The sequence below is a fragment of the Agelaius tricolor genome, unplaced genomic scaffold (genome assembly GCF_023055355.1).
Source record: "Agelaius tricolor isolate 1412-34295 unplaced genomic scaffold, bAgeTri1.0.p SCAF_23, whole genome shotgun sequence".
Taxonomy (NCBI): Eukaryota; Metazoa; Chordata; class Aves; order Passeriformes; family Icteridae; genus Agelaius; species Agelaius tricolor.
The window spans coordinates 7,616,828-7,642,189 of record NW_027269283.1 but is presented as its reverse complement, the minus strand read 5'-3'; the positions used below and the strand labels follow the sequence as shown (position 1 = coordinate 7,642,189).

General features: G+C 44.2%; 2 protein-coding genes across 2 annotated transcripts in view; both read right to left on the bottom strand.

Annotated features, from left to right (window-relative positions):
* Positions 1–9,164, bottom strand: part of LOC139599485 (peroxidasin homolog) — a 43,308-nt gene extending 34,144 nt beyond the window's left edge. Inside the window, exons 1-2 of the mRNA XM_071446789.1 lie at positions 8,855–9,164; positions 426–497 (exon numbers count right to left, since the gene is read on the bottom strand). Of these exons, the coding sequence (XP_071302890.1) occupies positions 426–497; positions 8,855–9,018 (236 nt within the window). The 5' untranslated portion in view covers positions 9,019–9,164. The remainder of the gene's footprint in view (positions 1–425; positions 498–8,854) is intronic.
* Positions 9,165–12,460: 3,296 nt separating this feature from the next.
* On the bottom strand, positions 12,461–25,127 carry PCMTD2 (protein-L-isoaspartate (D-aspartate) O-methyltransferase domain containing 2). The gene is made up of 6 exons (XM_071446782.1): positions 24,914–25,127; positions 21,709–22,037; positions 20,391–20,493; positions 18,455–18,626; positions 17,517–17,640; positions 12,461–15,992 (listed from the first exon to the last, which is right to left on the bottom strand). Exons 2-6 carry the CDS (start codon positions 22,013–22,015, stop codon positions 15,607–15,609), a joined length of 1,092 nt encoding a protein of 363 aa, XP_071302883.1. The 5' UTR covers positions 22,016–22,037; positions 24,914–25,127; the 3' UTR covers positions 12,461–15,606.
* Between the last annotated feature and the right edge of the window lie 235 nt (positions 25,128–25,362).

Here is a 25,362-nt window from a genome sequence, read left to right as displayed (position 1 = left end):
GAAAGATGGCATTTGAAGGGTGCTCAGTGGAACTCACACAGAGCAACTGATGTGGTTCATGTGTTAAAGGAGACCATAGAAAGGAAGATGATTTTAATTCACCCCTCCACTGTCTTGACCCCATATGAGAACTTCTTTTATGGGCTTCTCTAAGGCCATACCTGCTCAAACATCTTCAGTCAGTGCTAGAGCTCATCATGTTTTGTTTTCAAGCAGAGAGGTTAATTGTGAAAAATGGAAGTTATTAAACCCCACATTTTTTAAAAAGGTAACATGACACAGGGTGGAACAGAGGGAATTTTAAAGCTTTGGCTGGATATGCACAACTTGACTGAAATAAATAAAACCCCAAGGCCATCTTTAAGCCATTTTAGGGGACAGTGCTAACACAAGTAATAAATGGATATCCTTGGAGTGCAACTTACAGTGTGTTGAGGTTCTTCAGTCTTCTGAAGACTCCAGGTTGTATCTCCTTGATGTGGTTGAAGCGTAAGTCTCTAAAAGCAGAGGATATAAACAAGTCATTAGACCAGGGAAGGGAGTGGAGAAGGAGTGGGGACAATTGTTGGGGTCTGCTCTTGTCTGCAAAGTCAGGCAAGAGCTGGGACAAGCCTATAGTGATAAAATTCTTTAATTCCACAGAAAACCAGACACTAAAAGGACTCAAGGGATCATTCCCATGAGCACCAGAAGAGAGTCTGCAGCAAAACACCCCAAGTTCACATGCAATTACTCTTTCATCTCATCCTGATTTATAGAGAAACACACATCACCATGCGGACCCATGATTTAGCTCCCTACTAAAACTCTCTCTGCCCTACAATGGTTAAATCTGCTCAAATAACCTCATATAATAAGAATTTCCCATTTTGCTCTGCAATGCTCCAAGACTCACAACAGCTTATCTCTGCCTGCATTTCAGATCTGTGCCAACTGCAATTAGAATTACTGGAGTCCAGGGGATTCTGGCAAATTTCAAGGGCTGCCCATGGAACTACATCAGCTTGGAACCAAAAACCATGGGGTTTGGCTTGCTAATGGGATAATGAAATAAGAGCTAAGTGGTTTAACCTGGTTAACCAAGGATAAACACATCTATAGGGAACGTGGTGCATTGATTTGGCACCTTGCATGGCCCAGTGTATTATAACAAATCACAAAAGCTGACAAATGGGGATTGCTGCAAGTTTCTGTCCAAAGCACACACTGAAGTGGATTTTTTTCCTCCTGCACTGCTTGATCTATCACATTTAGGGAATACACAGCTATTTTTTCATGTTAAGGCAGCCTTTTAAGGGCATTTTGTTCAAGAGGAAAAAAGCAGTTTGCAAAATGTAGTCATTCTATGCTAAAAAATTCATAATAAATTTTCTTACTTTTTAGGCAGAAAACGTTTGGCTTAACTTGCATAGCTTCAAATGTGCATTTCTTGCCCTTCTTCTCAGAGGGAGTTTTGTATCTTTCTTCCCTGGCAATGTGAATTTGAGGGGTACCCTTGTGGATTTTTCCAGGCAATGGCTGCCACCACGAAGCCAAACACAATTAAGTCCTGGCAGCAGTGAGAGCACACTGTGCTGCCTCTTCTCCACGGCCTCGTTAAAAGGAAAGACCAGACTAGGAGAAAAGGTGAAGAAATGCAAACTCGATTTACAGCCTGCAATGCACCAACACCAACCCCGCTGCCCTGGGGGGTTGCAAAGGACCCTGTAATTAGTGCAGGCAGCTGCAGGTAATAGGGAACATTACAAATACATGGGAGGAGCACACAGAGGTCAGGGCTGGAGCTGGCCATGCTCAGGGAGGGCAGCAGTGCAGTGTAAAATCCAACTTTGGGTCACAGGCTGCAGGTGGGGGCAAAAAGCTCTGAGTGTTTTAATGAATGAAGACAACTGCAGTCCTTTAAACCACACAGAAGAAGAGTTCTTTTTAAACTACACCACCCCCAAGGAGCATGTAATAAAGCTTAGCTCATTGTTTTGATGAAATATTTTAATTTTTCTTCTGTTTTCTGTTCCAGGTAAGGCCTTTAGATGATTCTCTGGACCCCAGCTATCTTTCAGTCCTTTGGAAAGTTCTTTTTGGTTTGCTCTCCATCACAAGGGCAACAGCTTTCCCCACAGACAAAAATGGAACTGAAACACTGCATCCCTTCTCTGAGCACTTCATTTCAAGAAATGATGTGAAATAACTGGAGAGAATCCAAAATAAAGCAATGGGAATGATATGGAGTCTAGAAAACATGACAATGAAAAGAACTGAAATTGCTTATTTAACCATAGAAAAAATAACTATGGCAGGAAATTGCTACAAATAGAAAGGGCAAATAGCCACTGACTGAAACTGCAGATTCAGGGTTTTTTTAAATATCTCAGTTAGCAAGGCTCACAAAACACCCAGTGCACTTCAGGTGAGACAGGCATTAGCCACACATGGTTTAGGAAGGTGGATTCTGCCCTGGAGGATGGACCAGGCTATTCTGCCCCTGTACCCAAGACAGCATTAAAAGATACCAGTGTTGATGTCCCTGCACAGCCAAGAATGTCCCTGGGCATGCAGAGGAACCTGCATATTCTTCTTTACCATTTTAAAACCTCAAAGTACCCCAATACTTTGGCTCATCCTTAGCGTTTGCACTCCAGACCTTGCCTCAGCCTAAATCATCGCCAGCAGTGAAGGGCTGCACTGGGAATCCCTGGCTTGAATGTGTCTGATGGAGAGCATTCCCCACTGAGTTTGTCTCCTCTCCCACAGAAACACTTGTTCCTCTCTATTCCCAGGGCACTCACTCTGGAAATTCACGTTTCTGTTCAGGAACAAATGTGTTTTTTTACAGGGACTGACCACAGAGCCCCTCCCAGGGCAGCTGCTCCCAGCTGCCCCACGCCACAGCAGCTGGGCTCCCTCCCTCCTGCCCACTTCTTCCCACCTGGGAATTCAAAAAATAATCCCTAATTTAACTCTCCCCCGTGATTTCAAGGAGGGCAGTCTGGGATTACAAATGACCTTCCCACAAGGAGCAGCTGCTGCTAAAGGATTCTGGAAGCTCTTCTGCCTTCACACAGAGAGGAGGCCTGGGACAGCAGCATCACCCAGCACAGATCCCACCAGTTTGACTGGCTCAGCTAAAATCGCACCAAGCCCCCATGCTCTGACAGGAAAGTGACCTGGAATGTGTGGATAATCCTGGATCTGCTGTAAAAATCAGTCACCTTTTCTGAATTTGGGAATTATTGACAGAGATTACAAAGAATGCCAGAATTTGCACATGGATGGGGAAATGGGTCTTTACAGAATTACACAGGCTGAGCCTCTCAGCTGCTATCAGAACAATCATCCCTGCAAGCCTTCTGTTAAATAATTATCAGTGATTAGCACATAAAGCAATCAATGGCTTTTACAAGAAACTTCCACTTCTGTTTAATCTATTTAGGCTTTCACAGACTCATGTATTACTATGTTAACTAAGCAGATAATTAGCTACAAGAGGCGTTTTACTGCAGTTCTGTGCAAATTACTGGGTTTGTGTCATTGAAGAATCCTTTGTGCTCCCAACGCTGTGCACAGCAGTGATGCTGACAGTTCTGCCCAGAACTGGTTGGAAAGTGGCAGCCACACAATCACCACCAACAATGACACAGAGAGTAAAGGTGCTTTTACAGAGATTAGATGGTGAAGTTCCTCCCAGTGTTTCCAGAGGAAGGGAGGGCGTGAAAGGCATCCTATAAAAATATCCTATAAGACAAGTTTCCACCGTGCAAGAAGAGCCAGGACACTCATCAGAGAGATGCTCATTCCTCACATTTATCTGCACAACATCAGAGTCAGCTCTGCAGGTTCCCCAGTCCTGCCAAGCCACTCCAGTCCTGGCAGGAAGGGAAAACTGCCTTGCTGAGATGGAAATGAAGAGTTCCAGATTCACTGTCATCAGCTCCCCAACTCAGGAATGTCCCTGTCCCACACGAGTCCCCAAATGGCTTTAATAAATGACAGCCTTCATCCCAGAACCCCTTACATGGACAACTGAGCCCTGCCAGCCCTGAGAGGCAGATGAGGAGACCATGGGGAGGCTCAGGGCTGGGGATTCTCCAAGTCCTGGCTATTTTGGGCCTTACCAGCTTAAGACATCAAGATTTGGCTGTTCAAAGAGTGAAGAGGAAGGAAAATATGTCGAGCATGGAGATACAAGGAAATGAAAGGATGGGATCATGGTTGAAACAGTGGAGAGCGAGCAGCTGCAGGGAGCCTCACTCTGCAGAACAGGCTGTGTTTCCCTGCTGCACTGCCACACCACTCATTCTGAAAAATCAGGAACACGAGATTTTAATTAAGAAAATTACCACAGGCATTCCTGAAGCCAGCTTTTTAAGATTCCAGCTCCCACAAACAGGAGTCAGGTTTTCAAAAGGGCTCCCTCTGCATCAGCTGGGGCAGGAACTTGACCATAATCCAGCAGCCAGTGAACCAAGCTGGTTTGATCTCCCTTTTTCTGTCCATGTAAGCTGCTGGGAATGCTATGCCTGAAGGGCAGTGCCAGGGCAGGAGGGATCTGCTGGTGCCTCATTCCTGGTGGGATCATTTCAAATACCACCTGGCATCCCTTTAGCTCTTTCCAGGAAGGGTAGGGCCAAGGAATACCTCCAAAACATGGTTTTGGTCCTGTACACATGCTCAAGTAGGAAGATTACAAAAAAAGATGCTGAATTCCTCAGTGTTAGATAATTTGAGCTATTATTTATTAGCAGGGATGAAGAGTAGGGTCTGATCCTACCCAAAGCATCTGAGTCTGTTCTTGGGCATTAATGGCAGCATGACTCCCTTAACCCAATGCATAATCCCTTTGCACCATTTATCCAAGATATATCAAAGCTGGAAAACTTTCCCTCTTCTTGAAGTGTGTTCTGACCCTGATTCAGAGGAAGTAAAATAAACACTTTAGTATTGAGTCTCATGTAGCTTAAGTGTCAGTCTTCCACATTTTACGAGCATGATCATTAAAGTTTTTACCCAGAATACACACACATTCTTTCACCAAAAAAATACTGATTTCTCCTTAAAGAGAACAGGAAAGAGTCCTGGTATCCCTACAGGGAGAGGGATGTGGTGAGGGCAACAAAAATACAAATACTCAAGTGGGAACCAGATGCTGAAGCAGTGGTAGTTCAGCAAAAGCAGAATTTTAAACACTTAAGGTAGCTACAATCACAAGACTTAGAATCCTTCCATCAAAAGATGCTGGAATGTTTCTAGAAAGAAAATATGTTTGAAATACCTTCCCTCCCCATTTTCTTGCCAATGAAGAGACTTCTAAAAATAGAACATAAAGTTCTTGGTCACCTCTAGAAGATTTAATAAGGATTAAATACTACAGTGAAAGAAGTCAGAAAGAGGTTCTACCTGGCACATGCAGAATGTGTGGGTGTGCATTTAATGGCTGTATATAAGATTATCACACACAGAGGAAATGAGTAATCCCTTCTTCAACCCAAAACACACGACAGAGACCACAAACAGAGCAGCATTTCCAAGAACTCATTTGCTCAGTAAACCTTTCCCCAACAAATGTATAAAATTCCTTCTCAAAATGTGCTTATTAATATACTAAGAGAGCTACACCCTGTCCTACTCCAGCCTTCCTCCTGCAGGAAGAAGAGAGGAGCTGAGCAGACACCAAAAGCAGCACGCAAGGAAGGGAAAGAAAACTTGTCCAGCTGGCCATGCTTACACTGCCCAATTAGCAACCAGGTCTGTGAACAACTGGGTCACCTTCAGTTCATGCCAGCCATGTGCTCAGATCCCTGATCCTGCCCTGTGCCCTCAGCTATGTTTCTCCAGCAGTACTCATTCATTATGTGCCCTGCATAATGCAGAAAGAAGAATAACCCATGGATAATTGGATTGCAATCCATTAGCTGCCAGCCAGAGGGGAACTTCTTTCCATAGATTTCTTCTACTCACGTCCACACGTTTCAAAGTTTATTGTTTTAAATGTCACACTGCAGAACAAATGGCTGTGAAGGTTAAAGACCTATTGAAATTTTCTGAGTGTATGTTCCACAGCTGTTCCCTTCCTTGGGTTGCTGGCTGGAAGAACTGCCTGAATCCCAGCAGTAACCAGCAGATCACATCTGGATAATCATGTTCCAGTTGAACAGACACCAGCCAAAGTACGTTTGCAGTTCTACACCATGAATTTTTATGGCTTATCTGTACATGTGTAGTCGCTCCTGCCATCCCATTCTCTGCTCAGGATGAAGCGAGCAGTCTCCATTACCAAAGATAAATAGTCTACTGCTAAAACCAGACTTTGGGCCAGATCCTCAGCTGTACCCAGCTGGGGTTGGGAAGGGAGGAGGGAAATGGCGACCCAAGAGGAGCCAGTAACAGCTCATCAATCCTGGAGCTGGTTCCGTGCCAATCCCAGCATCGCTCGGGGAAGGCGATGGGCGGCTCCGAGTGCCGCCAGCTGGCTGCAGCCCCAGGGGCCATCTGCCAGTGGTGAAGCACAGCCTGTGCCAGCCAGGAGACTTCCCCACTCTTCCAGGATTCTTAGAGAGGGTGGCACGGAGTCACGGAGGTCAGAAAGTCCCAAAGTCCCAACTTCAAAGCAAATCCCACCTGGAAACTGCAGCTGTTCTTCGAGGGAACTGAGCTGGAGCCTGGGACCAGTGTTTGGAGCTGCAGTGACAGACTCAGCCCTGTTCACACCAAAGATTAACTGTGGAAAATATCCCAATCCCACATTTTCTGCTCAGAATAACTCCGTGATCAAGCCTATTCTTGCTATAATTCCAAATGTTCAGTCTCACACAAGGGTTCTCCCAGGAGAAACACTAACATACCAAAAGCTGGAGGACTCAGGGTTTGGTTAAGAAGCATTCCTTGATCTTCCACAACTCAAAAAAAGTTTAATTACTCAAATGCTATTTATAACAAATATAAATGGATGCTGGCTGGAAAATGCATTTGCATACATTAGATCTTCAAGATAGCCAGACAGTCGGGATTTTTCCTTGCCACACAAAGGCCCATGATCTGCCAACACAGAGCACCCACCAGGCTCATCTCTCTTTATGTCTATGATCACCAATATGTGGTTTGCTTATAATTATGCAGAGAGCAATAAAAGAGGATAAAATGGATAAATCATCTTAAAAAATAGTGGCTCATGAAGAGTTATCTTCCTTTGCAATATTGCAATTTTTATATCTCACACCCATACTATTTCTTTAATGTTTTTAAAGCCAGTTTCCCATTCAAGGTGGTGCAGAGAATGAAGCATGCTGCTGCCAGAGGGAGCACACCATTCCAGAACTGAGAAAGAGTTGGTGACACAGTAAAGTTCCCTCCCTCTGCACTCAAAGGATCTCTAGCAGAAACTCACTCAGGCTCCACTGTGACAGCAAACGTTGCCTCATTGCAAACAGAGAACAGGAATTAAGCTTCAATGATTTCAGAAATACCTCAGTTCAGCCAATGGAACAAACCTTTCCCTCAACAGGGGAATAGGTTTAAACTGGGAGGAACAAGTTACTTTGCTAAAATCAGTGTCAGGGTACTTTAAATATTTCAAGATTCAGGGGAACAACGGGGAGAAAAAGATTGGTAAGAGTGTGAAGAGTCAGATGCTGCAAGTCACTGTAAGAGCACATAAGCACTGCCCAGTGAGCAAGTCCTGATCAGGGTCACATTGTAAATAACCATTCCAGCACCAGCCCAGGCAGTGAGACAGCTTTGGCAGCTATAGCAAGGGTAGAGTTCATCCTGTGGGCCACCAATGCAAGAACCTCTGTGGTCTCCACCCACCACAGCAGACCTGGATGGCAGCAGTCCAATGCCAGCATCCTGCCCACAGCATGTTCCTCTGGCTGCCAGCAGAGAAAGTGCATTACAATATTAGTGAGATGTTCAGGGGAGAAATGCTGGTATGGATGTGCCAGCTGAGATAAAAGTGAGTTTGTTATAAGCTAAGGGAAAAGCTGCTCAAACTCATGTTGGAAAGGTTTTGCAGCTGGCAGCAGTTTAAGGAGGATGAACATGAAGATTCAGTTTTGACAAGTCTTTCCAACTACTTACAAAAAAAACAAAGGGTCATGCAAGACAAGGGATCAGATAAGAGTAGCACAGAGGGAAGGATTTTGTCACGTGTTCACTGCATCTTAAAGCCACCTTTAAATTTAGGATTAGTTTAGAATCACAGAGAAGTGTTCTTCTGCACCTCTCAATAAGAGCTCTTGAGGGTTCTCCAAGAATTCAGTGTCCTTTTCCTCCACCTTTCCTGTTTGAATGGATTCAGCCACCAACTCCCTCAGCTTCTTATTTCTCAAATAATCTGTGAGTTACCACAGCTGTTACTTTCCAAATAAGCCTCAGTTTTGATTTGAACAGTTCAAGTAGAAAGTGGAAAACCAGTACTTAGAAATTCAGTACTGAAATGGTGTTGTATATATAAGGGAAGTGTTCGTGTCACTGGAGACAAAAGCCTGAGCTGCTCTATTTCCTCTCTCCCCTACACCCATACACAAAGCCTTCTAAAATGCAAACTGTGTTCCTTTCCATAAGCTCAGTTTAACATTTTTGACCTTTGATTCCCCAAAACTGTCTTCTAGTGCTTGCTTGGAATTACTCTCATTCAATTTTTCAATTCCCTTGATTGTCCCATCAGCAATTAACTGATGCCAGTTAACTGATGCAGTTTCTGTTTTGTGTTTTAAAAGCACAAAACCGTTCTTGAGGCTGATAATTCTGCAGGAGGGAAAGAGGACAAAAAGTATACCTTTGACCTTTTTGCCTTTTTTTTTCCTTTTTTTAAAGACCACGCAGGTAAGAAAGGCAGGAAAATGAAGTGGTTACTCACAGAATGTTTGTCTGGGGCGGGATCTCGGGGATGGTTTCCAACATCAGATGCATGCATCTCACTGTAGTCCTGAAGCACAGGCAGCGGCTGGGGCAGGAGCAGGAGAAACCAGGCAGGAGGAGAAAATACAAAAATCCTCCAAGAACTGAAGGTTTGATCAGCATGGTGTTTGCTGGAGCGTATTTGCCTCAATTCTGAGCTGCAGGGAGCTGACAAAAAAAGTTTCCCAGCCCTGAGGTCCAGGAGGAGGGGACTCATCAGCATGTGTTTGCAATTAAATTAAGGCAGTTTGACAGTCCAACCGCCCACCCTCTCTGCCATTCTGCACATCACTGGAGATCACACTGTCCCCACCCCTCTCTGATTGTGGCGCTGAAATACAAACTCTTCCTTCGCATCTATTTTTGCCTTGTTGCTTCTTTTAAACAGCAAATTAACTCCTCACCTTCTCCTCAGGCATCTCTGAAAGCACAGTGCACCTCCATGGACAGCAACCAAAAAATGACCTCGTGGTCCAGGGCTGAGCTGGGATGCAAAAGATCCAGGGCCAAGGTTTTATGTCAATTATTTTTTTGCCCTAGCACAGTCTGCAAACTAAAGAGAATCTTATCTAACAGCCTGTCAAATGTATGGTGCTGTAAGACTTCCAGGATAGAGGCTGTCTCCTATTACATGTAGCTACATCAAGCAAAAATACACCTCTAACCATTGAGTGGGCATGGGCTGTAACAGATAAGGGATTTTAAAAGAGAGATCACTAACAGAGATAAATAACCTGCAAATAAAGACAAAACCCCACCCTGGAATCTGTAAAGTTTCTCAGGCAGAGTAAAAGCTGATTAATTTCAAAGGTTTTTGACCAAGTATAATTTCTTTCAACAAGAATGTCATTTGGGAAAATGTCAGGGCTTTTGAGAAATTCAAGGCAACTGAGGGGTGAAGAGGGGTAAAAAACATGAAATCAGCTGAGTTTGAACTGTAGGGAATGCAGTCCTCCATTTGTTTCTCCCCACTGGAAGATAAAATTGAGATGCAAAAGGCAGGATTTGTTTCCAGTTGAATTAATCACCTTTACAAAGAAGCTACAGTGAAACCAGCTGATCTTTAGTTTCGAGCTATTACTACACAATATCCTAAATGTATGGGTTGAGCACAAGGGAGGCATTAACACACCTTAGGATTTATATTGAGGAATTTCCAACACAGCACCCTCCCACATAACCTGGCAGGTCAAATGAAAGCTTCCCATCAACCTGCACATCTGCTTTGCACTGTACATTGCAAAATAATTAATGTGGCAAAGAAGACAAGAGTGACATTTAAACCTTCCTGGTTCAGATTCTCTGTCACTTGAGCATTTGGGGAGAATGTTTTTGACAAGTCTTTCCAACTACTTACAAAAAAAGGGTCATCCAAGACAAGGGATCAGATAAGAGTAGCACAAAGGGAAGGAATTTCATACCATGGAAGGTAAAACATGTATTGGTTTGTCCAGCTATAAAAGAGAATTATCCTGCAGGCTTTCTGCACTCAGCCCTCGGGCTGTTTGTTTGTCCTGCCATCACTTGGAAATCTAAGCAAGTTCACTGAACTCATGGTTTTGGGCAGAGTGTCCTCTAGCGGCCACCCAACCCAACCCAGGCCAACCCTGCTCACAAAAACCGGTTATAAAAAGCCAAATTATCATCTTCAGCCTCCATACAACAACTGACAGCTGAAAGCAGACTGCTCTGGTGGATAGCACAGCTTTTGATTCCGGAGGCATTGAGTGCTTTTAGAAGCACATCCTCTACGTGCATCAGGCAACACGTGTTACGTGAAAATCCTCCTGACTGAAGCTCTCTGTCCTTCCAGCCCCACTGCTCCCACATGAGCTCCTTCCAAAGCCCACTGGACTCTGCTAGGACAGGGGAGCACAGCTGGTAGGAGCTGTTCTGCACAGCTGGGAAGATAAAAATGCTCTCTCCAAACCCTGTGTCAGTTATTTTGGAGCCATCCTTTCCCCTGGCACATCTGGCCATTTTGTAAATATGAGGCTTTTGCTTTCCGCCTCTGTGGTGCATAAACTCTGAGTTCTAAACCAACCCTCTGCAACAACAACAACAACAACAACAACAAAAATCCCTTTTTACTTGTATTGCAAAGAGGAGAGCTGGGCCAGGGCTCAGTCCCATTTCTGCAGGATGAGTCCTGTCTGTGGAATTGCATTTCAAGTCTGGCTGTGCTGGGGGGGAGCAGCTTTGGGATTGAGGGGCATTTGCCCACTGCTTTGTAGGAATGGGATCTTGAGCCAAGGCAGCAGATTTAACAGAGCATGGGGAATCCTTTCAGTGCAAGGCAAGTTCTGCAACCCACACATTTTCTGAGCAGCAGATCTTCACCCCTTCTCTCTGCTCATCTCCTCTCGTGGTAAATGGGATGTTGGTGAGGGTTAAGGAACACCAGCAATCCCAGGCCCCTTACTCTCACATTAATGTGTCTTATTTTCCATGAACGTGACAAATTCTTTAAAAAGGAGTGTGCATCTCTGGGCAAGAACCAAAACTGGTCTCCTGAACAGCAGGAACGATGTCAAACATTGTCCCATGTTCCAGCATTTCCAGCCTCTGCTACACAGGCTTTTCACACCTGTACAAAGCAAGAAAGTTGGGGTGGGGCCCCCAGGTGGGCTTTTTTCCCCTTCATCCCTTGTATTTTTTGTTTAACTCTCCCTTCTGTCCCTTTTTCTTCAGCAGAAAGATTTCCTTCAGGGGACCTGCCCCCTCTATACCCCCCAGGGGACTGTGATGCTCTATGTTTTAGAACGAAGTGAACATAAACATCATCTGACAAATTTAATTTCCTCAATACCATTTGTATGACACATCCATGGCTTTGCAAAGCAGAAAAGGATTTTTCTGTCAGCACGCATCACGTGAAGGAAAACATTAACGTTGAACTAATCTCCTGTTATAGCTGGGAAAAGGACATTTATCATACACACAGATGACAGGAAGAAACACACAGACAGGCAATTATCCTATGGAATAAAGGTTAACAGATTCATTTAATTAGCAGCAGCTGTATTTGCTATTATGATCAGATTCCTAGCACAGCTGAAACCAAAATATTGTTCTCAATACTGGAGAAATGAAAGCCTTGAACACTCACTCTTAAAAATCCACATTAATTAAACACTCAGAGAGAGCCCAGGGGACAAGAGGGGAGCTGCAGTTCAGAATGCACAGAACAAACTCCTGACACCTTTGGCTTAGGCAACTCCTTGAAGTGCAGAAATGGATGAAATCACCTTTTGGTATCTGCTGTTTATGGGTCAGACAGGCAGGGAACGAAGCCCACTCCTTAACCACCCTGACACATGAAATCTGCATCAGTGCTGTGTGTGCTGATCCCAAAATTCATCCTGCACAGCTGCATTACTTCAAGGTTTGGAACTCATCATCTGGGCAGGTTTGAGACATCACATTCTGAGGAGTTCATCTAAAACCATGCACCTGCACCATATTGTTAAGCATTTTTTCTGCTGGTTTTGTGTCTTGACCTCCAATTATGGAAAAAAGCACTCACCTACAAAGTACTCTAACCACAACATAATGCAAAGCCATATTAAGAAGGCTAAAAAGTTTTTACTGAATTTATTGATACAGAAACACTTATTAATAAAGTTTAAATTGCATAACACTTCTGCATGCCTCAGGCCAACTGAACTCTATTTTCTATACAAAGATTTTTCAGCTTATACACTCATGACTAAAGCAGTTTGAAGTTCAGTTCTCTTTGCAAATTTGCTGCAGGATCAAAACCTAAAAGGAGTCACATACAAAAAAAAGTGACAGCTACTGAGAACACAAAAAGAAACAAAGCAGGTACAATTCCTGGACAGCTCATAGATCCATAGAAACCCAATTCTGCCTCCACCCCTCTGCTAGAAATGCCTACAAAACTACAGTGCAAGTGCTTGTGCACAGGGAAAATGTATTTACAATTCCCCTTTATTTACAGGCTATAAGCAATCCTATTTCACAGTTATATAATACATAGAATTTCTACTATCTGTTTAGATCTGTGGGGTTTTTTTGGACAAGAGGACAATTTGACAACCTAGAACATGAATTTCCTATATATATATATATATATTTATTTATTTATTTATTCAACCTTATCCAGGAAAAAATAGCAGTATTTATGCATCTTATAGAAAGCTACAAAAATCTAGCAAATGTAATAAAAAAGGCAAATCTGGTGAAAAAATCTGATAAAATACCTTTTTCAACTGGGGCTGGGATGGGGATAAAAACCAAACAAGGGATAAATGAAAGATAATCCTCCCTCAACTGGTCAGCTTTAACAGAATCTCTGCAAGGCTTACTAACAGGAACCTGAAGTTTAATGACATTTTTAAAGGGACTCCTTTAAAATGTTGTGATTAAACTGAAGGATGACCTGGTAGCCAAAAGCAGGAGGCACCCTGGACTATGGAAGGGTGTGGAAATTGTGCCACAATCCAGAAAGGCACATACCTGGCATGACACCCATTAAACAGACTTTTCCAACAAGTAAGAGGCCACAGCCTGTAGGGAAGCACTGAGAATAATTACATACAGATTCTATTAACCCTCTATTTACCACCAAATTCAGGATTTGCATTTGTAGGAAGAAATTCATGGGAGTTGCTAGAATCCAATGATGGGGATGTGCACCTTTACAGGAAACATCAGCTCAGTGGCCACAGAACTGCCCACTGCAAATAAAGAAATCAAAATCCAAGGGAACAAAGATAACTTGGGGTACCATTGAGACCAGAAGTGGAGACAGGAAACCAGAGGCAAAACCCAGCCTGTGACTGTGTTACATGCCATTAACCACATGATACAGGATTATCAGACAATATTCCCAAAGAGACACAAAAACCCTGTTAAGCAAGGAAAAGTTCTCCACTTCAGGCTTAGACATATATGTTATTCATTTATTTTCAAAGCCACACAGAACTTTGAAACTTTTTCATGAAGCAAGTTGTGCAACTCAGGACCATTTGGCAATACAGTCTTCACTCATTCCTCCTCAGAAAATGAGGAGACAGCACACATTAAAAAACCAAAAGATATCAAAGTGATACCAACCCAAGTGTTTCTGATGGGGCAATGCCTTAACACAGTTTCATAACCTGCTGAAAGAGAGCTTTTCATTCCCCCCAGCTTTAGGACTATTTCACATCAACACAGACTCCAGGCTTTCTTTCCAGCCTTTAACAGTTCAGGTACATTTCCCAAACAGGCTGAACCAAGTAAACCCCTTCTAAACATAGTATTTTATCATCCACAGACATTGTGGACTGTCCATTCCTGGAACTGCCCAAGGCCAGGCTGGATGGGGCTGGGAGCAACCTGGCCTAGTGGAAGGTGCCCCTGCCCATGGCAGGGGGTTGGAACAAGATGATCTTTAAGGTCCCTTCCAACCCAAACCATTCTGTGATCCTATGATTCCATGGCATCCCCTTCCATCACCATGACAGAGTGTTTTGGAAATAAAAATTACAGCTCACATCCACAGAACTGCAGAGTGACAAGTCTTTCCATATGAACCTGTTGAAATTTCTACTTCATTGCTGCAGGAATAAAATCACCTACCCAGCTGAGCAGCTCCACTCCACTGTGGAAGACTTGTGAACAAGTTGTATTCTGGCCACCACAGCAGGGGCACACACACAGGAACACCTGAGAACTGCATCTCTTTGGCTCTCTAGGCTGCTCTCAGGTTCTGCTGACCCTCTCACAAAACTCTGTCTGGCTGATTTACTGCTCAGGCTGGTGCTCTGCACCTCACTCTGCTCAGCCCAGATCTGAGTTCTCACATGACAGCAAAAACCACAGATACTGCTTTCAGCTTGCACAAACTCACTGCTCTGCAGCTCTTCTCTACCATTCTCCCCACTCAGAATTACTCTGTAAACATTTTCAGAGACAGCAGTCCCAACCCTGACTACCTTGCATCCTGTCAAAGTTAAACAGCTTTGCAATCCCTCACTTGCCTCCATAGCTTTGAAAGAACCAGAGAAATCTAACAACTCATTCTCTAGAACACGGGTTTTCCATTAAAAAAAACAGTATTTTGTAAAACTTTTTACTAAAAAATTATATATAATTTACAAGCAAAGCAGACCAGCCAAAGGGGAGCTGATGCTTTCCTTCTCATTCAAAACCTGGATGCCACAAGTGTAATGCCAAAAATTCTTTCCTTTCTGTAAAAGTTGTGCTTTTCAGATTACTGGAAGAAACATGATTTGCCAGGTCAGGGTTTAACTAATTATCTTCATCCTGCATTAAACACACACCATGGCAAATACATGGCAGGTTTAGTGGGAGAGAGCACAGACAGCAAAGGTCTTTGGGGAACTGCTCAGGAGTTTTTCCCAACTGATATTCGGTAGAGCAGCCATGAGATTTTTAGCAATATCTCCTGCGGTTAGTTTCAAGGGAATTAAATCCTCCTTTCCATAAGCAGCTGAGCATTTCACCAACTTGCTTCTTAAGGAATCCCTGCTGTAGAATAAAACTATAGCACACAACTGAGAAGAAAGAAAGAACTCAAAAAAGCTATAATGTCAAAGTTTACAGCAGCCACATTCCCCAGCCAGCCTACTGCCTTGGGTGTCACACTGGCAGGCAAGCAAGTGGGACATGTTTGTCAAGCCCTAAGGAATACTTTATTTTCTTTATTCTCTGCCTACTTCCCACTTCCTAAAAGAAGAAAAACTACTTTTCCCTGTAATAAAGCAAGTAATACTTCAAGGGATCGGGCAACGGCAGGCTCAAGACCTTTTCTCTCAAAAAGTTTACGGGAGGGTCTGGCTTTAGTTCAGAGGGTTTGGACTCCTCCTCCTCCTCCAGCCTCTCCTCCTCCATGTCCTCGCAGTTGTTGTTGTCGTCGGAGGGGCTGGAGATGCGGCTGGCGAACACCTCCTTGTCCAGGAACACGATGGTCTCCATGCGCCGGCGCCGCAGCCGCCTCCTCTTGAACCTGGGCGGGCTCTTGAGCCCGTCCCCAGCCCTGCCCAGGGCCTCCTGGTGGATGATCTTCTTGATGGTGCCGCGGATGGCGATGCGAGCCAGGTCCTGCAGGCTGCGGACGGCCACGGGTGCTGCGAGCAAAGAAACCTGTGAGTGCAGACAGAGAAACTTCCCCCATGGGCAGTCCCAGGAAAAGTTCTGTTTGCTCAGATTAAATCAGGCCATTTGAATTCCCTGCTGGGATTACACAAACAGCTCTATTCAGCTCCTGTCAACTCGGATAAACCGTGTTGCAACTTTCCGAATGAAATTTAATTGTGCGCTTCTCTCATTAAAAAAGTTCCTGCCTTGATTTCGAGTTCTCAGTTATTCTAAGATGCACATTTTAAAGATTGTTTGTATGCAGACTTAGTGATGGGAGCTGTGATTGTTTCATGGCTTAGAATCAGGTATTTTCCTCTGGTAGATAACTAAACCTGAAGTCTGTTTGATTCTTCCATAAAATGATTTTTCTCTTGTACAGCTCCTTCAGCTTTGCCAAGTTTGCACTTATAAAATACAAGTACTATTTACGCTCTTCAAAAACTGCTTCAGACTTAGTGAGTGAAGACAGGCTGGAAACCATTTTGTAGAAGTAATTATAGCAACATCACAGTAAGTTACTGTATTAAAATGCCTCCCACATTAATGGCTTGGAAGACCATTCTGCCTTCTGCACTTATTTGCTGCCAGCTTAGAAATACAGCAAAAAAAAAAAAAGTACAGATGCACATAGATCCATGAACTAAAATGAATTAAAAATGACACAAAAAGTCCCTGTCCTCTGCCAACAAGTGAGCTTTCCTGGGACCTGAATGAAAAAAGGAGAAAATAACTACATACAATTCATGGCAGGTCTCACTACAAAGTGAGAACATGATGAAACAGGCACTTGTTGGACTTCCTAGCATGCTGTAGACTGTTTCCTGAGCTCCTGTCATGCAGACACCTTTCCAGGTTAAGACCAAAGCCTGCCTAATCTCTTTATGAAAGTACCTCTGTCTTCATGTGTTCTTAAGAGGCCTCTTGACACTGAAGTCTTAATCTAAAGATTGGGGCCACTGATACGACCTGCATTTCAAACAGCTAACCAAGAACTTCACAACTTGTATCCCTCAAGCATTCCAGGTTCAGGATAATTCTGGATTGCTGGGGGTGAGTGTCTTTGAGTAGATACAACATTTGTTCACAGGTAGTGTTTGTTTATTTCCCTCTCCTTGTGGCACAGTGCCTGAAAACCATGACAGGATTCAATCACTCAGGACTGGAACAGAATGTGCAAAAACAAGGATAAAACACCCTGCAAAGTTCAGGTACAACTTCACAAGAAATAATTTGTGTTTAGAATGATGAGCCAGTGGAAGGTGTCCCTGCCCACAGCAGGGATATTAGAATTAGATGATCTTTAAGGTCCCTTCCAACCTAGGCCATTCTGTGAGTCTGTGATTTAGAATCTATTTCATTCAACTCCAATGCTTGCACAAGACAGACAGCTGTTCAAAAAACAGCTGGAAGGACTTGGGAGTAATTTTCCTGGAAAGGATTCCCAGGGATGTTACAGCTCACAGCCAAGCAGCAGAAGGAAGTCCCCCAAGCTCAGGAATGTCTGTACTCACGCAAGTGAACGAGCCTTGATTTTCCTGAATCTGTGTGGTTTGGCTGAATCAAAGGAGCAAAGGAAACAGCAAGAATCTTCTTGGTCTCCCAGGCTGAAGGACCAGTCCGAGTTATCTTAGTCAACTGAAGCAAAACAAGGAGATTATTGTCCATTGTGGGAACTACAGTGAGATTTTTGAACAAAAAAAATGAACAAATGACTTTTCTGCCTGGACAAGTTGAAATAATGGAAGCTGCAACAGTAAGTGAGAAACAACATTGGTTTTTTGAAAAAAAATTGGGAACTCCTTGCAGAACTAGCCCCAAGTAACTTCATCTATTCCAACAGAGCATGGGCACTGGTAATTTGGGTCACTCTGCTTGCCCAGATCTCTCACCAGAGCAGCTGTGTCTGACCTCTGGCAAAACTCCTGAGTCACCACGAGCACTGGCTCCTGGAAAGGTCACAGATCAAATCTCCTACCCCAACCCATGCACAGCCTCTCACTGGGAAGAAACCCTGCACCCTGCTCCTCTCACATTCCCTGACAGTGGTAAAAGGTCAGGCACTTGACCCACTTTTTACTAAAAGAATCCACTGACACTTGTAAATAGAGACATCCTGCACACTCTTTCAAGAGACAGTCAGGGAGCAAAAAGTTGTGTTTTGCCTTTAAGCACAACACTAAATTATATAATTAAACAAAGCTTTGCTCATATTTTTTGCAGTGTGGAAGTAAAATTGCAATTAACAAAAGATTGTAATATATGGAAGACTGCAAAACTACAAATTTCTTAAATATTATGAATGTGCCAAGTTCAGTTTTCAGTCATTGTGAAAACCAGTGCACATAATTCTTTCTTCAGCCTGCTACAAGGGCAAGATAAAAGAACAGCTACTGACCAAACCATGATCAGAATTAAGAATAACTGAAATAGGAGTAAAAAGGCACTCAACCTTCTCTTCTAGAGGCATGACAAGAATTCCCCCAACTTTCAACAGGTTCTTCATGTAGTCCTCATGCTCCTTCTGGACTCCAGCACCACAGTAAACACGGTCATACTGAGTGCAGTCTGGAGAAATCTCTAAACAATTGCCAGTGACAAAGGATGGCTCACAAAATTCAAACCTGAAAGTGAAAAAGACTTGTATTAGACAAGAATAAAATGATTTATCAAAATAAATTATTTCCACAATTCTGGAGAAATTGAACTATGGAAAACACTGGGAAAAACCCCCACAGTTCTACAGGATTTCTCTACCAAAGCCCATCTATTCTAGAACATTATTTTAACAGACCACAGTTAGAAGTCTCAAAACCACAGAAAAATGAGGTCAGAATTCATGGACTAAAATCTCCCAAGGATAAGGAGGCATAATTTCATATTTGAGCTGCAGCTAGCTCTTCAGAACAAGCTATTTTTAGTCACCTGATGCTGACTCAGTTATAAAATGCAAATACAAGTACTAGACCTGTGCTTCCAAATGTCAAAGTCTTTTAAGGATTGCACCTGGGTTTATTTTTGCATTTTCAAAAGCTTTTAACTGGTTTTCAGATGTGGGGAATTACCACCTGATGATACAGAAGTAAGCTGAGCTGAAGCCAATGAAAGTTTTGCCATCAGCTTCAAAAGAACTGTGATTTCACCCTTCATAAAAAGACTTTTTGCCTACGGTATTTCTGACTTGGTTTAAAAGAAAAATGAGAGATTCTCTGATGCATATGGTTTTCGTACAGGCTCCAAAACTCTCTCAGTTTTAAGCCCTATGTTTAAGAGCTGATTTTGGTAGAAGTTCCTCAACACATCCATTCTTTTGCTGGTATCTTGAGTGGCAGCTCAACATAGCACCTATTTATTCCTAATGCTTCCTGGAGCTTTCTGGGTTTGCAAAGAGGCTGGACATTCAGAGCAGCCAGAGAACAGTTCCTGCACACACTGTTCCAGGAGCACAACCCAGCAGACATCACTCAGCAAAGCCAATTTTCCAGGCATGGTAATTTCTGAATTCAGCTTGCTTTTGCTCCATTGCTATATTTGTCTGGAGAGAGAAGAAAGTCTTCCTTAAAACATCTCAAACAACAGCAACATGACTGAAAAAAACCCCTGTTGAGAACCAGAAACTTTCAGTCTTCTGCCAAGATGCAGAAAATACAACCCCCTCCTCAGCAGCTTCTCAGGGCAGCAGGAACAGCAAAAGGCTGAGTAGCCTAAAATCCTGCATGCCATGATTTTCATTTTCTTCCTCCCAGGAGAGGAGGATATCAGGTATTCACAGATGTATTGCATCCCTCTCTGAACAAACTGTGAAACAGATCCAAAAATGTGACAGCCACAACTTTTATTGCTGAGGTTACTATTGGCAGTGGTTATCTAGCTGGGAAGTTATTACTTGTGACAGCAGCAGAATGGAGGGTCTAAGGAAGAACATAAATCAAATCCCAAGCAGTTTTAGTACCAACTTAATCATCATAAAACTACCTTCATATTTTAAAATGCCATTTTTCCTTCTTCTCAGATAAAACATATTAGGCCACTACAAAAACCAGTTCATAATCTCATCACTATGCAGGCTCTCAGATCACAGGCACAACCAAGTACTGCTACTTGCAAGTTTTAAGGTGTTACTGCAAGTGCATTTAAAAATAAACAAACTTCCTCAGCTCCCTCTAAGCCCTGCAACATCAGCACTGCTATTAAAAACTCTGCAAACATTTCTGAAACTCCCTCATGACACATACAGGCTTCGAAGGTCACACTCTGCAGCTCAGCAAGCCTAAGGAGCCTGAATCCTCAGATTACCCTGAATCCAGAGGGGCCACATGGAAGCAAGAACTGCCCTGAGTAAAGCCAAAAGCACAAAATTAATCCCAACAGGCATTTTGAATTCTTACTTGTCAAAGCTGTCGCTTGTTTTAATGAAAAAGTCCAATTTCTGCTTGGCGTACTCGATCACGTCAGAGTGAAGCTCCACGCCGTGGTTAACCCCAAAAGGACCTGCAAGTGCAGAACACCAGGGGATGGCAACAGCAACAACACCAAATCCAGCAGGATTGACACACTTTGGGTTCCCTCCTCCAGCAGATTGCTCCATGTGTCAGATGTTTGTGTGGGGTCAGCTCTCTCACTGCGACAATGGGATTTGCAACCCTATACCTGCAATTTCTGGCAGCAAATGAGCCTCATGTGCAGCTCATTCTGAATCATTTGCTCTTAACTATGCAGGAAACTTCTCTATAGGAGGGACACACTCATGCCATTGCTGTGAAAGTGACCAATGGCCTGCATGTTTTAGCACATCCATGTTATTTTTGCACCCCCTTCCTAAAAATCTCTGCAATTAATCAGGAACAGTCATCACATACTGTACCTCAATTAACAGCAAAAACAAACTGGGAAATACAAAAGTTGTTCAGCACTCATGCTTTTTATTCAGAACTGACAGGATAACTTCTGCAAAAAGAATATAAAAGCCCTGGAGTTACAAATTGGTACTTAAGTAATGTCAACAAACCTAGGAGAAAATCACAAATGGGAAATGAGACTTTACCCTCAGAATAAATATCCCAGCAGTTAAAATTCTGGACACTCCCCCAGATTTCACCCTATAGCCACTTGCTATCTATCCTGGCAGCACAGCTCTGACTGAAACACTGCAGGGGGAATTTAAATTGTCCAATTCCACTTGGATAATTTGCTTTATGCCACTGTAGATGTGGTGACAAAATCAGTTCTGCTGCACTAAAGTGTTTTCCAGAGAATATTCCCATCTGTGTGTTGGGGAGTTAAGAGTCAAAAGTGGATCTCAAACCTGTCTCAGACAAGGCTGTGAACACAAACCAGGCACAGAGCATTCACAGCTGTTTGTGGACTTGCTCAGTCCCAGTTTCAACTCTGCACTCCTGATCCTGACCTGGGGTCTTGCTTAAGGGGAAACAAACCCAGGTTTGTGTCCAGACCTGCAAGAATCCATTACAGCCACCTTTGGAACTACATTGCTGCCTGTTCTGATCTGCCACAGAAATCTGGATGCCCTCCAGTTCCAGAGAAGGCTGTGAGAATCCTGATAAATTGCCAAGCTGGATTAATGCATTCTTTACTTTCCCAGCTACCCTTTTAGCTCCATTAGCAGAGGAATACTTCATCCCCGATTTCAAAACTTGTTTTTAAAGCTCTAATACAACCAGTTAATAGGACTGAAGAGGTATTTACCCAGGATGAGTCCAACCATGGAACTCAGATAACCAGTGCCACTGCCAAGGTTCAGAAACGACAGCCCTGGTTGCAGGTCCAAAGCTTCCATCACCTCTGAGTAAATGCACGGTGCTGAGAGATGAATATTTCCATGCTTCCATGCCAAGTCCTTGTAGGCATTGTCCTTGAACTCCTCCAGGTAGTAATCTGCCCTGTCAATGGCTCGGAATGCCTGCTCCACCAGCTCTGTCCTGATGTACTGGGCCTCCTTCAGGTTATCAATTAATTCATCGTTGTCTTCTCCTGCACTCACCGCGCCTCCCATCTTCAGCAGCCTCCTATAAACACTGAAAGGGAAATAACAACAAAGCAAGGTGAGGTACAGAACATGCCCTCCAACACTAAACTATGCTGCTGTACATGGAGTACTTTGAGAGAGATCTTTACCTACTCCAAGCTCCAGAAAAACCTCACCCACTGCTCCCACCCCCAATGGAAAGCAAAATGCAGCAGATCTGGCATCCAGTACCTGACACCAGTGGGGAAAACAAAAAATCACAATAGGCAATTTCAATGTGCAAGGCCTGTCTTCAAACCCTCCCACCGTTTCACCAGCACATCAGCTTTTCCACTGAACCCTTTTATAGAAAGGATTATTCCAGCTCCTGTGCTTAGGGGTCATTTTTCACTGTAAGCCCAAACAACAGGGCAAGTTTGGGCTGTCTGTCAGAGCTCCTGTCACACACAAACTTTCCACCTCTAACAGCACCTGACAAGACTAAGAAATAGGCAGAAAATCCAGAAAAATCTCAAATTGCATTTCCTTTGAACATGCAGCAGGATGTTGACTGCACAGAGGTTCAAAAAACCCAACAAAACTCTGACCTGTCAACCTTGCTTACTTTGGTAAATGCACTTTAGCAAATGCACTTTCACACAGCTCATCTCCAGAGACTGAGCCACCACCATTAGTAAAGCACTTAATGACACAGACAGCAGCTCCACAGAGAATTCCCACTGCAGCCTACAGGTTTTAAAGGAAAATGTACAGGGGAACAAAACCACTCAGAATTAACCTGGCTTCTTCTCCCCTTCTCATATATTAAGGGGGAAAAATCCTTTCCAGAAAGCACAGCATGATTTAAGACGTGTTTGTTTACAATGCCTTTCCCTGCTCACAGTAATAACCACGAAGCAGCAGCTTTGGAGTTCATTCCTGGGATCAGAAGATCTGCCTACAGTGAAATTGTTGGGGTTTATTTGCTACATTCAGCCAGAGCAAATTATAAACTTTCATTTTCTGAGGAAACAAAGCAAAGCTACAGGACTCCAAGGAGATTTCACAGTTGTTCAAATAACACATCGTTCTGATTACCTGTAGAGGCACACAAAACAGGATATACTTAGGCAGGGAACTCGAGCCAGTTCTTAATCCATTCACGTCTCAAATACATCAATCCAGTTCAAGACCGTTAATAACACTTGAAATAAAACATCACCCCTCTCCTTTCCACAGTTACTCCTTCATTTTCTCTACAAAAAATGACTCTGTTTTATTACTTCACAGTAGGAACACATCAGTTTGAAGGTTCAGGTGGGTTAATGTACCAATTACATTTTCCCCCTCCTCTTACATACACAAAACCTCACTGCATTTGCAACACAGGGCTGCCTGTACCTTTAATTTAATGTTCCACATTAAAATACTCTCTTCGCCAAGGATTTTGATTCTCTTGACTTTCTTTTATATATTTTTGTTCTTAAGCTTCTGTTATTCTTCCACTCTTTTTGCTATTTAAAAAAATAAATAAAAATCTACATTTTTAGATTTAAAGCAAGAAGTTGTGCCTTTAACAGCGCTCCACTTTGGATCCCAAACAAATTCCTGCTGATGTACGCAAGCCCCACTGGGACAACTGGTCTGACCTGGTTTCAGCTCAGCTCCATGGACAACAAGTGCTCTTCCATGTTCTACACCATGGAAAACAACAACAAACACAGCTGGCTGAGACATTTTCATAATGGGAGCAGGGAATATCGGCCCTGTGACGGGTGTCAGTCACTTCTGAAATCATCACTTTCCCTGCACATTAACCTACTTCCAGTAAAACGCATGTTTTATAGGCACAACTTCAAACTCTGAGATTCAAACGGCCCCTCCTCATGTGATTCCACACCTTTGTTTAATTTGGTGGGAAATGGGAACCCAGTAGGTCTTATTTTTATTAAACTTTTCAAAACAAACCCCTCTCCCTCCGCAGCAAACCCCGGGCGCATTTTCCTCGCTTCTAAGGCAAAGCAGAGATTTCCCCAAATCTGAGCAGGGACAAAGTCCACAGGCAGAAACCCGGACCGCTGCCCAAAACAGAGGCACCAAAGGGGGCAAAACAGAGACACCAAAGGGGGCAAAGCAGAGCCATCGAGGGTGGCAAAGCAGAGGCACCAAAGGTGGCAAAACAGAGGCACCAAAGGTGGCAAAACAGAGGCACCAAAGGTGGCAAAACAGAGGCACCAAAGGTGGCAAAACAGAGGCACCAAAGGTGGCAAAACAGAGGCACCAAAGGTGGCAAAACAGAGGCACCAAAGGTGGCAAAACAGAGGCACCAAAGGTGGCAAAACAGAGGCACCAAAGGTGGCAAAACAGAGGCACCAAAGGTGGCAAAACAGAGGCACCAAAGGTGGCAAAACAGAGGCACCAAAGGTGGCAAAACAGAGGCACCAAAGGTGGCAAAACAGAGGCACCAAAGGTGGCAAAACAGAGACACCAAAGGTGGCAAAACAGAGACACCAAAGGTGGCAAAACAGAGGCACCAAAGGTGGCAAAACAGAGGCACCAAAGGTGGCAAAACAGAGACACCAAGGGAGGCGAGACACCAAGGGAAGCAAAATAGAACCACCAAATGGGCAAAGCAGAGCCATCAAAGGTAGCAAAACAGAGATATCAAAGGTGGAAGAGCAGAGATTTCAAAGGTTGCTCTGGTGTTGGACCATCCCCTCGCTGCCATCCTCCCCTCAGGAAAACAAACCCGAAGGCGAACCGGGACCCTGCGGCTGCAGCCCCGGCACAGCAGCACCGCTCGGGGAGGGCTCCCAGCAATGCCCGAGGCACAGAACCGCGGCTGCTCGCCCCCGGCAGGTCTCCAAGGCAGTCCCTGCCCCAGCACCGACTCCACCGGGAGTGGCACAGGGGAGGTTATTCCGGGATTTCAGACAAAAGCGGTACCTCAACGGATGGCTCGGCTCCGTTCGGTTCGTCCCGTTTCGCTTTGCCTCGGCTGCGTTCGGTTCGGTTCGGTTCGGTTCGGTTCGGTTCGGTTGGCCTCGGTTCGGTCCGGCTCCTCTCGGCTCCGCTCGGCTCAGCCCAGGCCAACGCGCTCGGGCTGTAAACACTGCTCAGCTGAGCTCCGCTCGCGGCACTGCGCATGCGCGGAGCGCACCACAGCCGCGGGCGGGGGGGGGGGTAAGGGAGCATACCACTGCTGCCCGGTGGGGGGCGCAGTCGGGGCCGTACCACGCAGAGCCTGCGCCGGGGGGGCGGGACTGTACCACGGCTGTTCCGTGAGGGGAGTCCTGGCGATGGAGTCGGCTGGAATTGGCTTCATCAGATCTGGGAAAACTTCCAGCAGCTTCTCCCAAAAGCCTCCCCACTACCCAAACCTTGCCATGCACACT